Source organism: Rhinopithecus bieti, unplaced genomic scaffold (assembly GCF_001698545.2).
Source record: "Rhinopithecus bieti isolate Rb0 unplaced genomic scaffold, ASM169854v2 scaffold_13689, whole genome shotgun sequence".
Classification (NCBI taxonomy): Eukaryota; Metazoa; Chordata; class Mammalia; order Primates; family Cercopithecidae; genus Rhinopithecus; species Rhinopithecus bieti.
The window spans coordinates 224874-237782 of NW_016808044.1; the positions used below are offsets into that span (position 1 = coordinate 224874).

Sequence of the window (12909 nt, forward strand, 5' to 3'; positions counted from 1 at the left end):
TTGTCAGTGGATGCTGAATTTGCCTCTACCTTCTAGCTGTTGTAAATAATATTGCTATGAACATTGGTATACAAATATCTGTTGAGGTCCCTGTTTTCATTTCAATTATTTCAGGTATATGGCCAGAAGAATTGCTGGAGCATATGGTAATTCTATTTTCAATTTTTTTTCAGAGTCACCATATTTTTTGCCAGTCTCACCAACAATGCAAGCACAGGGGTTCCAATTTCTCTACATCCTGCCCAATATTTATTTTTATTTTTTAATAGTAACCATCTTAAGAGTTGCAAAATGGAATATCACTGTAGTTTTGATTTCCATTTCCCTAGTGATTAGCAAAATTGAGCTTTATTTCCCTTATTGGCAATCCATATACCTTTAGAGAATTTTCTATTCAAGTCCTTTGCCAATTTTAAAATTGTGCTTCCTTTTTATTATTGAGTTTTAGAATTATTTATGTATTTTGGATATTAATTCCTTATCATATATGTGATTTGCTATTTTTCCATTCTATGTATTATCTTTTCACTGTCTTGATAGTATGCTTTTGTGTACAAAAGTTTTTAATTTTGATGATGTTTAGTTATTTTTTCTTTTGTTGCCTGGTTTTTTTAATACTAAAGAAATCATCAAATCTAATGTCACAAAGCTTTTCCCTTATGCTTATCTCTAAGAGCTTTAACTTTTTAACTCTTCTTTCAGTTAGATCTTTTATGTATTTTGAGTTAATGTTGATATATGGTCGAGATCAGAGTCTAACTATATTTTTACACATGGATATACACTTTTCCCAGCATTTGTTGAAACAATTGTTATTTACCCATTGAATGGTCATGGAAGCCTTGACAGAAATAATTTGACCGTAAATGTTAGGGTTAATTTCTGGGTTCTCTATTCTCCATTTGTCTATATGTCTGTCTTCATGCCAAACCACATTGTTTTCATTATTGTGGCTTTGCAGGAGGTTTTGTCCTCAGGAAGTATAAGTTATTCAACTTTGTTCTTCCTTTTTAAAAACTTTTAAGGCTACCTGAAGTGCGTTGGGATTTCATATGAACTTTGTGATGCATTTTCAATTTGTGCAAAAGCATCATTGGAATTTTGATCAAGATTGTTATGAATCTGTAGATTGGCTTGGTAGTATTATCTTGACAATATTAAGTCTTTCAAATCATGAACATGAGATGTTTTTAAATTTATGTCTTCTTTAACTTCAGCAATGGTTTGTAATTTTGATTGTATATGTCTTGTCTCTCCTTGGTTTTAAGTTGTTCTTAAGTAGTATTCTGTTCTTTCTAATAATATTGCAAATGGTATTGTTTTCTCAATTTCCTTTTTGGGTTATGCATTGCTAGCTAGCGTATTAAAATGCAGCTATTTTTTGTATGCGTGTTGATTTTGTGTCCTGCAACTTTTTAAATTTATTAGCCTAAGATGTTTATGTGGGATCTTTAGGGTTTTCTACACACAAGAATATACTATCTGTAAATATATTTTATGTTATTCTGTCTTTCCAATTTGATTGCCTTTTATTTCTTTTTCTTGCCTAATTGTTTTGGCTAAAATTTTGCTGTATAACATAAATTTTGTATGTTGTGTTTTATTTACATTTCTCAAAATATTTTCTAATTTTCCCTGTGATTTCTTTCTTGAACAATTGGTTGTTTTAAAAGGTAGTGAATTTTTTCACATCATTCATTTTGTCTTCTATATCTTTTAAACATCAAAACACAATAATTATTGTTTTCTATAGTCAACATTTATTTATTCTTGCTTAATCATATATTTTACTCTTTCTATTTCTGGTATTTTCTATGTTCCTATGTTTATTTCTGTTAAAAATTTTCTTCAGCGTGAAAAAAGTATGGTGGCTAAAATTAACATTTTTTCTGATAAGTGTTTTTATTGAATGTTTTATCTTTAGGTCAGAATTTTCTTTCAGTAGTTTAAAAAATATAATCTGTTTTATATTGACTTACATGATCTCTTCTGAGAATTCAGATGCATTTTACCTTTGCTTCTTGAGGAACACCTGCTTTTAATGTTTTCTTTTTGACATTAGTGTTCATGTGTTTGCATATGATTTGCTAAAGTGTAGTTTTCATCATACTCGGAACTTACAGAGCTACTGAATTCTACTAAGAATTATTTTTCTCAAGTTTTGGATATAAAATTTTAAGTCATTACTTAATTTTGGTTTTTCTATATTCTCTATTAATCCTTTTGGGATTAAATTTACATCAAATTTATGGTTTTGTACTGTGTTCCAAATACATTTTAAAAATTTTAACAGAAATAAACACAGAAACATAGAAAAGAATACAAGAAATAGAAAGAGTAAAATACATGTTAGATTTTATTCTGAATCTCTCAAGCTTTCATTCTTTCCTCTTCAATCTGGGAGTTTTAAAGCTATTTTCTAGTTCTGTTATTATTCTGCTGTTTCTAATTTGCTTTTACAGCCTTGTATTGTGTTCCCGACTTAATCATATTATTTTTCCATTTTAAATTTCTTTAGTTTTAATAGATTTCAATTATGTGGGGAAATTTTGTCTTCTCTATTTTAGAATTTATTAATTTATCTCATGTCTAAGTTGTAATTATTTGGCATATTCTTTTTATATCCTTGTAAAGTCTATATAATTTGTAGTGATAACTCCACTTTTTGCCTGGTATTGTTAATTTAAGTACTCTCTTTTATTGTATTGACACCCAGCTAGTGTCCACTGGAGAACCTTTTGGTGAATTGCTTGGTGTGTGAGAAAATACCTCAACACATCAGGAGTCACAGAAGCGTTCTTTGTTGACTACATTAGGGTAATTTTCTGTACCTCTCACAGTCGTTTCAATTGCCTGATTTTCTTCTTGATACCTTTCTATTTCCTTACAAACCTCCTTACATAATTTGCAATGGAATGTTTAACAACGATGGTAGGTTTTACAAGAGAGGCTTTATAGTTTTCTCTTGGCAGAAATAGTGTGGATCTGATTAGTTTAAATCCATTTATGGATTGAGCTAGGTAAATACAAGTTCATCGCTTTATAAATCTAAGACACAGTTTTATAAATCTGTTACACCATATTTCAATGGTGTAAGTATCTAAATCTTTCACCTAAAAAACTGCGGCATCTTTATCTCCTCAGCATCCAGAAACTCTAAGAATTACAGCAGTGCTTTAGAGAAATTTTTGAATTAGCTTTTAGCTTAAGAATATGGAAAATGCTTTTAGGGAGATAATGGCTGTATTATCTAGCCCTTCACAACTCCACTTTCCAACCCCTGCATTTCAAGAAAATGATAATAATTCTGTTGTTTATTTGTATCCTAAAAATTGCCCTCATTACTGTCAAGCTGGAGTTATACTTCTAAATGTGCCAAACTGGCAAGGGCTTCTTTGAAAAGGGGCGATCAGTGGTTTGAAATTATCATTCCTTAAAGAACAAGTCTCACTTGTTTTTTATGGTTTTTCAGCTTAGTAATTGCATGTTGAATTATTCTAAAGTTTAATAATGTACATCATATTCATTCTAGGTTAATGGAAGCTTCCAATATTTGCTTAACTTGCTGAAAAATTTAGGAAGAAAGACTTCAATTTTATTGAATTATTTTTTATTATTTAATTATATAATGTTTTTTTCATTAATAATTTACTTGAATGAATCATATTAGTGAATTTCCTAAAGCTGAATTATCTTTTAATTTCTAGGATAAACCCTCCTTAGTTTTGATTTATTATTTTTTAATACACAAGTGAAATGTGTTGTGTTAATATTATAATATATATGAATTTGTTTTCTTAAATATACTGTGTGTAGAATTTTTTGTGCTAATATGAGATGTTTTATGATCTTGATATAAAAAATAATGCAATGCTTATAAATCACAGTTTTTCATCTAATAACTGGACCACATTTATACTGCTAATTGAATACAAGTGTGCCACAAGATATTGAGTTTGATGGACTGCAGGTAATGAGGTTGGATATAGAGTAAATATTGTTTCAATGAGAAGCCCATCCAATGATCTTCAAGGAGGGACAAAGCAGAGCAGAATGTGATAATGGGACCTTATTGCCCCAGTAGGCAGCAATGATGATTAGAAAAATCTTGAAATTTCTGATCTTTCCCAATAAGCTGAGGATATCCAAAGAAGTACACAACTACCTGTGCATTTTTCTCAGAAATTAGTTGTATAATGTATGTGAACAGGAGGGACAGGAAGGTGACAGGGAAATGTATTTTCTGAATACTCAGAGAGCATAGGGTGTAAAACAATGTGAAATGAGGGACTGAATTGGTCAGAATATTCTATCTGTGTGTAATTTATGCCACTTTAATAACACTTAAATTAACTACAATGTGATTTTTCTTAAAGTGCTTGTGTATTCTAGAAATTAAAGCTACAGCATTACTTGGAAAACGACATTAAAAATTGATTTTTAAGACAATCACATAATCACTGGAAATTTTAACCTCAAATTTATCAACAAATAAAAGAGAATGTTGTTGAAGCTTAAAATAATTTTAATTGCCACAAATTCTAAATGTACAGTAATTTCATTTCATAATTGCTTACTTGTGTAAACAGTTTTCTCATTCAGAATTTTATAGAGCTTATCATTAATATTTCTTGGTCGGGAGATGTATGTGAAAAAGTAAACAAAATTTGATATGAGAATATTCACAAAACAATTCTCTCACTGAAGTTTGAAAAATTGTACATAGAACTTTTAGGTAAATGTAATAGTAAATATGTGTCTTAACATTTTGCAATCTATCTTTCTTAAACAATTATGAAATCTAACGAAAATTTAATAAAAATAAGTTATCCCAAGCTCTTTTTATCTAACTAATTGGTACATTATAAACATTAATTTCTGAGTATAACATGACATGAAACATTCAGATTATAGAGTCATTTGGACACTTTTTTATTTTATTTCTATGATGTTGACAAGGTTGATATAAATATATTTGCTTCCAAAATTTTTGCTCAAAATTAATAATGAATTTGGACCTGCTGTTCTTACAAGACTTAGAATAATTGATTATATTTTTAACTTTTTCCCCACCAACTGACCCACGTAAGTTAAAATTTATTCTAATATAAGTGTGGTTTATTTGTGTTTTATATGAAAATCAGTGATTTTATACATCTTTTAATTTTTTCTAAAATATATATATTTCTGATAATCTTATTTTATTCTTGTTTTGATATGTTCATTGTGATATATTTTGCTTGTATTTACTGATATATATATTGTTCTATTTCCTATTTTACTTTTAATACATTGTGAGAATCTCTGCCTTTTATTAATCAAGATGCTTGTTGTTCCTGACATTATATGCTGCGTATTTCTTATATTTCACATTTAAACATTTCTTTTCTTTTTTTAATTAACTATGAATTAATTTTTAGCTTTCATTTTAAGTTCAAGGGTACATATGCAAGGATGTTACAGAGGTGAACACATGTCATAGGAATTTGTGATACAGCTTATTTGTTACATAGATGAACACGTGTTATGGGAATTTGTGATACAGTTTATTTCATCACCCAGGTATTAAGCCTAGTATCCATTAGTTATTTTTCCTGACCCATTCCCCCTCCTAATCTCTGCATGCATGTGGACCCCACTGTGTGTTGTTCCCCTTTATGTGTCCATGTGTTGTCATCATTTAGCTCCCACTTGTAAGTGAGAACATGTGGTATTTGGTTTTCTGTTCCTGTGTTTGTTTGTCAAGGATAATGGCCTCCAGCTCCATCAATGTCCTGGCGAAGGACATGATCTCATACTTTTTTATGGGTGCATAGTATTCCATGGTATATATGTACCATTTTGTTTATTAAGTCTATCCTTGATGGGCATTTAGGTTTATTCTATGTCTTTGCTATTGTGACTAGTGCTGCAGTGCACATATGCCTGCATGTGTCTTTATAACAGAATGACTTACATTCCTTTGGGTATATTCCCAGAAATAGGATTGCTGGGTTGAATGGGATTTCTGTCTTTGGGTCTTTGAGGAATTACCATACTGTCTTCCACAATGGCTGAACTAATTAACCCTCCCACTAACAGTGTATAAGCATTCCTTTTTCTCTACAACCTTGCTAGCATCTGTTATTTTTTGACTTCTTAGTAATAGCCATTCTGACTGGTATGAGATGATATCTCATTGTGGTCTTGATTGTTATTTCTCCAATGATCAGTGATGTTAGGCTTTTTTTTTTCATGTAATTGCTGCCTACATGTATGTATTTTTTTTGAAAAGTTTCTGTTCATGTCATTTGGCCACTTTTAATGGGGTTGTTTTATTATTTTTTTTTCTTCTCGTAAATTTGTTTACATTCCTAGCAATGCTGGATATTAGACCTTTTTCAGATACATAGCTTGCAAATATTTTCTCCCATTTTGTAGTTTGTCTGTTTAATCTGTCAATAGCTTCTTTTGCTGTACAGAAGCTCTTTGATAATATCCCATTTGTCAGTTTTGCTTTTGTTTGTATTGCTTTTGGCATCTGCATCATGAAATATTTGCCAGTGCCTATGTCCTGAATGATATTGCCTAGGTTGTATTCCAAGGTTTTATAGTTTTGGGTTTTACTTTTAAGTCTTTAGTCCATCTTATATTGATTTTGTATATGGTGTAAGGAAGGGGTTCAGTTTCAATTTTCTGCATGTGGCTAGCCAGTTATCTCAGCACCATTTATTGAATAGAGTATTCGTTCCCTATTGTTTGTTTCTGTCAAGTTTGTTGAAGATTAGATAGTTGTTGGTGTGTGATCTTATGTCTGGGTTCTCTATTCTGTTCCATAGGTCTATGTGTCTGTCCTTGTACCAGTACCTTGCAGTTTTGATTATTGTAGTCCTGTAGTATAGTTTGAGTCAGGTAGTTTGATGCCTCTTTTGCTTAGGATTGCCCTGGCCATTTGGACTCTTTTTTGCTTCCCAGTGAATTTTAAAATAGTATTCTGTAGTTCTGTGAAGCAAGTCAATGTTAATTTAACGGGAATAGCATTGAATCTATAAATAGCTTTGGGCAGTGAGGCCGTTTTCACAATATTGATTCTTCCTATCCATGAGCATGGAATGTTTTCTATTTATTTGTATCATCTGTGATTTCTTTGAGCAATGTTTTGTAGTTCTTCTTGTAGAGACCTTTCACCTGCCTAGTTAGCTATATTCCTAGGTATTTTATTCTTTTGTGGCGATTGTGAATGGGACTTCATTAGTGATTTGGCTTTCCGCTTGACTGTTGTTGGTGTATCAGAATGCTAGCAATTTTGTACATTGATTTTGAATCCTGAGATTTTGCTAAAGTTGCTTATCAGTTTAAGAAGCTTTGAGGCTGCTGAGACAATGGGGTTAATTGTAGATATAGGATCATGTCATCCACAAAAGGAATAATTTAGCTTCCTCTCTTTCTATTATTTCTTTGTCTTGCCTGATTGCCCTGCCCAGAACTTTAAATACTATGTTAAATAGGAGGGGTGAGAGAGGGCACCTTAGCTCATGGCAGTTTTCAAGGGAAATGCTTCCAGCTTTTGCCCATTGATTATGATGTTAGCTGTGGTTTTGTCATACGTGGCTCTTATTGTTTTGAGGTATGTTCCTTCAATAGCTAGTTTATTGAGAGTTTTAACATGAAGGGATGTTGAATTTTATCAGAAGTCTTTTCTGAAGGAAATTGAGACACACACAAAACATTCAAAAGATTAAACAATCCAGGAGTTTATTTTTTGAAAAAAGTTATAAGACAGACCACTAGCTATATTAACCAAGAAGAAAAAAGAGAAAATTCAAATACACACAATCAGAAATGATAAAAGGGAAGTTACTGCTGACTGCACAGACATACAAACAACCATCAGAGAATATTATAACCACCTCTATGCACTTAAACTAGAAAATCTATAAGAAATAGATAAATTCCTAGACACATACACTGTCCCAAGATTGAACCAAGAAGAAATTGAATCACTGAACAGACCAATAACAAGTTCTGAAATTGAGGCAGTAATAAATAGCCTACTAACCAAAAAAAGCCCAGGACCAGATAGATTCACAGGTTAATTCTACCTGAGGTACAAAGATGAACTAGTACTATTCCTACTGAAACTGTCCAAAAAATTGGAAAGGAACTCCTCCCTAACTCATTCTATGAGGACAGCATCATCCTGATACCAAAATCTGGCAGAGACACAACAAAAAATGAAAATTTCAGGCCCATATCTTAGATAAACATCGATGCAAAATCCTCAACAAAATACTGGCCAACCGAATTCAGCAGCACATCAAAGAAGCTCATCCACCACAATCGAATAGTCTTCATCCCCAGGATGCAAGGTTGGTTCAACATATGAAAATCAATAAATGTGATTCATCATGTAAACAGAACTAAAGACAAAATGTCACAATTATCTCAAAAGATGCAGAAAAGCTTTTGATAAAATTCAACATACTTTTAATTTTCTCTAGATCATTTTAATGTTTTATCTTGCCATGACTTGCCCTAATACAAAGTAAATTCTATAATGTGACTTTGTATTGACTGAGGGGACCCTAGTTACCTGGGAATTTAAACATTTGTTTCTTTTCCTTATTTGTCTATTTCTATGCCCAGCTTAAATAAAACCTATTTCTCCTTGCCCATGGAATTAAGGAGTGACCATTTTGCACTTGTACCTACCCTTTACCTTAAACCTCTAAAATTTGTGGTTTTTTGGAAATTTTAGACTTGAAGTTCCTAATATTATAAAGGATTATATACATTATGTTAATTCTGATTTTAAATTATCTTACAGTTAAAAGTATAATATATTTAGATTTGCTATCCTAGATGAAATGTTCTATCATGTCCTTGTACTTTCATTGGAGGGGTGGGGAAGTGGAATAACGCTTTGTCAAAATATAGAGAAAAAATATATATGAGAAAATGCATTTAGAGATCTTGATATCAAAATGCAAAACTGATGGTTTTCCATATAAGTGATCCTTTGTTGTCTAAAATTATCATATTTTGTTTACCTTCAAACAAAATACTCACACTATTGAATATTATGAGTCTAATTTTTAAAATGTGCCTGTGAATTCTTTATATATACAGGTATGAGAAGAAGTTCATGGTATCTTGTTATGGATATTATTTGGCAAAAATCTATTAATGTGTGTGTGTTTGTGGATGTGGGTATGTGTATTTAGAAATGCATTTGATATATATGAATGAAACACAACATCTTTAGCAGCTGGAAATGGTACTGAAATAGTGGCTGAGGAATTTCACTTCTATACACTTTTATTGTTTGCATTTTACAAAATATGTACTTACTTGTTTTATTTTAAAATGAAAATACTAAACTGTTGAAATATTAATACAAAGGCATGAATAATACAGAAACATTGTCAAATGTTAACTTCTAGCAATGCAAGGTTATCATAAAGTTGTATTTGATCGTTGATTTTTAATATTTGCACGTATGTTATTTCATTATGGAAAATATAATTACTTAAAAATAAAATGCACATTATTGACCAATAATGTCAAATGTTGAAAAGGGACTAGGATAAGGAATTAAAGTGGCCAAGTCGATTGATGTTTATTTTATCACAATACTTTGTATAGACATTGAAGTGCATGAATAGAAAATGTCCAAATAGTGACAATAAATGTTTTCAAATTACTAAATAAGATAACAGTCATTAAAAAAATTTAACCTCTCTGAATATGAAGGCTACAACTTTATTAAATTTTTTTTTTTAAAGATGATTGAGGAAGATATTAAACATGCTCAGGCCAGAAATAAACTTTCACGTAGGTATTTTGCCATCTGGCCATTATGTTGTGAAAATTTTACTACTTTTCTAACCTATTTCTCATGTTTTATAGTCATAATAATCTTAAGAAAAAATAACTATTCTATGAAGTTTAGGTATTTATATCAGATACAAAGACTAAGATGACTCAAACTGTTTCTGTATTTTTCTGTTTCAGATATGTAATAATTTTGGTAATTGTCAGTGCTTCCCTGGACATAAACCTCCAGATTGTAAATTCCAGTTTGGTTCCCCAGGGGGTAGTATTGATGATGGAAATTTTCAGAAATCTGGTAAGTGGAAATTTATTTTCTAAGGCAAAATACAAGGTTGTTTTATATAAAGCTAATTAAAGAAATCTAAGTTCTCTTGAATGGTAGCTTCATCTACATTGCAGTAATCCCTCCTTATTTGTGGGGGATACATTCTAAAACCCTCAGTGGATGCCTGAAACTGTAGATAGCGCCAAACTCTAAATGTACTGTTTTTTCCTACATATACATATCTATGATAAAGTTTAATTCATCAGTTAGGCTCAGTAACAGCAATGAATAACTGTCCTTCCATGTTTTATGCCCTGGCGCCTCCTTTGCACTTTCATTGCTGTAGGTTCTATTGGTCTTCTTCTTCCAGAAGACTGCCTTCATTACAATTGATAACTGGCTTTGGATGATATCCTTTCTCCTTGATTAACGTCAACTCTGCTGGAAATGTGGAAGCTGCTTTTTCATCAGCAGACACAGCCTCTCTAGTAATTTTCTATTTTTCAGTCCAGACATATTTCTGAATCTGTGTAACCATTTCTTACTTGCAATAAATGTCTCACTCATTTCAGGGAATTCCATACTGAAGTATTTCTACAGGTTCAAATGTTTTCTGGTGCAACATGTTGCTGTTAATCAGAACACATTTTCTGTTCATGTCTTCTACTTACAAATTTACTGTCTTTTCTGTCATAACTAAGCGTTTATCATGCACTGCAGTCTTAACTTTTGTAGTTCGAGATACATCAGCAAAACTAGTACAGATTTCCTTCTCCTTTACAACTTTATAGACTGAAGATTTGTTTTAACCATAGATCTTAGCAATGAATAGTTTCCTTATTAAGGAAAATATGTATGTATGTATATTTTGTATGTATATTTTGTCAAATGTTGACATTTATAAATATAAAGTTTATTTAAATATTAAAATATAAATATACACATACATTTGTAAGTATGCATATACATTTTTTCTTACGTATATTTGGAATATGTATGTATTAATATATTTTCCTTAAGTCAAAAGTATTCACCCTTTTCCTTAAGGAAAGAATTTTTGCCTTCTCTTTGGCATATACAAATTGTTGGCTTCACTAATCTTGCCCTTTGTGATCATTATGAAGTAAAATAAGGGTGATTTGAACAAAGCACTGTAATGGCATAACAGTCAACCTGATAACTAAGATGGCAAAGTGACTAATGGACAGGTAGCGTATACAGTATGTATTCGTTTGGAAAGATTCAGGTCCTGGGTGAGACAGAAAGGAATGATGGGAGATTTCATCATGCTACCCAGAATAGCATGCAGTTTAAATCTTGTGAATTGTTGATTTCCAGAATTTTTCATTTAATATTTTCACACAGTGGTCGCCCATGGTTGTTACTGTGCAACTAAAGCTGTTGATAAGGGGGAGTGACTACTGTAATCTCACACAATATTTATAATCAGATATTCCCAGAGATATTCAACTTCAATTAACTCAAGTAAGTTAGAACACAGTACCAGTAAGTTTCAACAAATGTCATTCAATCAAATTTTTTAAATTCACGTATAAAATAATAAAAATTACACAAATGTTTTTCATTCCATATTATTACAAACTCTGTAGGCTGTTAAAAAAACTGTACCATACAGTGTCTATTCTCAATGAACTTTGAAAAATATGGCAAAATACACATGCATTTTTTTAGGAAATAATAGTAAATCAATCACATTTTGAGTGATGGCATACACATGTATACTTTAATTGTTTCTATAAATGAAGGCAATATTGAAGCGGGATATTTCCATGACCCCTTCATGGGACTTGCGACAGGGGTGTCTCATTTACACAACTTGCAGTTCTCAACTCCTTGCAGGAGGGAGTGTGTGAGTGAATGAGGCGGGAACTGGAGTGCATGAGCACTGGAATCAGCTGGCTCCTTCAGTGCCAGCACGGGCAAACTCCACACACTGGGACCTGCTGTGGTCCAACCCTTGAAGGAGGCAGAACATAGGTAAGTGGGTGCAGGAGCCAGGGCGAGCGCTTTTGAGCGTCGGCAGGAGCAAAGGAAGTTGAATAGTTAAAATGCCTTCGAAGAAAAAAGTGTTGTAGGAAATACACTGCCCAATATTGAAACTCACTATAAAGCTACAGTAATCAAGTCAGTGTGGTACTGTCATTAACGCAGACATACAGGTCAATAAAATAGAATAAGAAACCAGAAACAGACATACAAATATATGGAAATTGGATTTCTAATAAACGTTCAAAGCAATACAATGGATAAAGTTTAGCTTTTTAAACAAATTGTGCTAGAATAATAATATATTTACATGTAAAAAAGATAAACTCAGAGCTGTATTTCACACCATGTTCAAAAATTAAGGATTACAGACCAAAATATGAAACTTCTAGCGCCAAGCAGACCTAATAGACATCTACAGAACTTTCCACCCCAAATCAACAGCATATACATTCTTCTCAGCACCACATCACACTTATTCCAAAATTGACCACATAGTTGGGAGTAAAGCACTCCTCAGCAAATGTAAAAGAACAGAAATTATAACAAACTGTCTGTCAGACCACAGTGCAATCAAACTAGAACTCAGGACTAAGAAAATCAATCAAAACCGCTCAACTACATGGAAACTGAACAACCTGCTCCTGAATGACTACTGGGTACATAACAAAATGAAGGCAGAAATAAAGATGTTCTTTGAAACCAATGAGAACAAAGACACAACATACCAGAATCTCTTGGACACATTTAAAGCAGTATGTAGAGGGAAATTTATAGCACTAAATGCCCACAAGAGAAAGCTGGAAAGATCTAAAATTGACACC

The 12909-nt window shown here is 31.9% G+C and overlaps 1 protein-coding gene across 1 annotated transcript in view; it reads left to right on the forward strand.

Annotated features, from left to right (window-relative positions):
• Window positions 1–12909, forward strand: part of LOC108537686 (disintegrin and metalloproteinase domain-containing protein 18-like) — a 57572-nt gene that overhangs the window by 23843 nt on the left and 20820 nt on the right. Inside the window, exon 4 of the mRNA XM_017885346.1 lies at window positions 9994–10108. Coding sequence (XP_017740835.1) covers window positions 9994–10108 — 115 coding nt within the window. The remainder of the gene's footprint in view (window positions 1–9993; window positions 10109–12909) is intronic.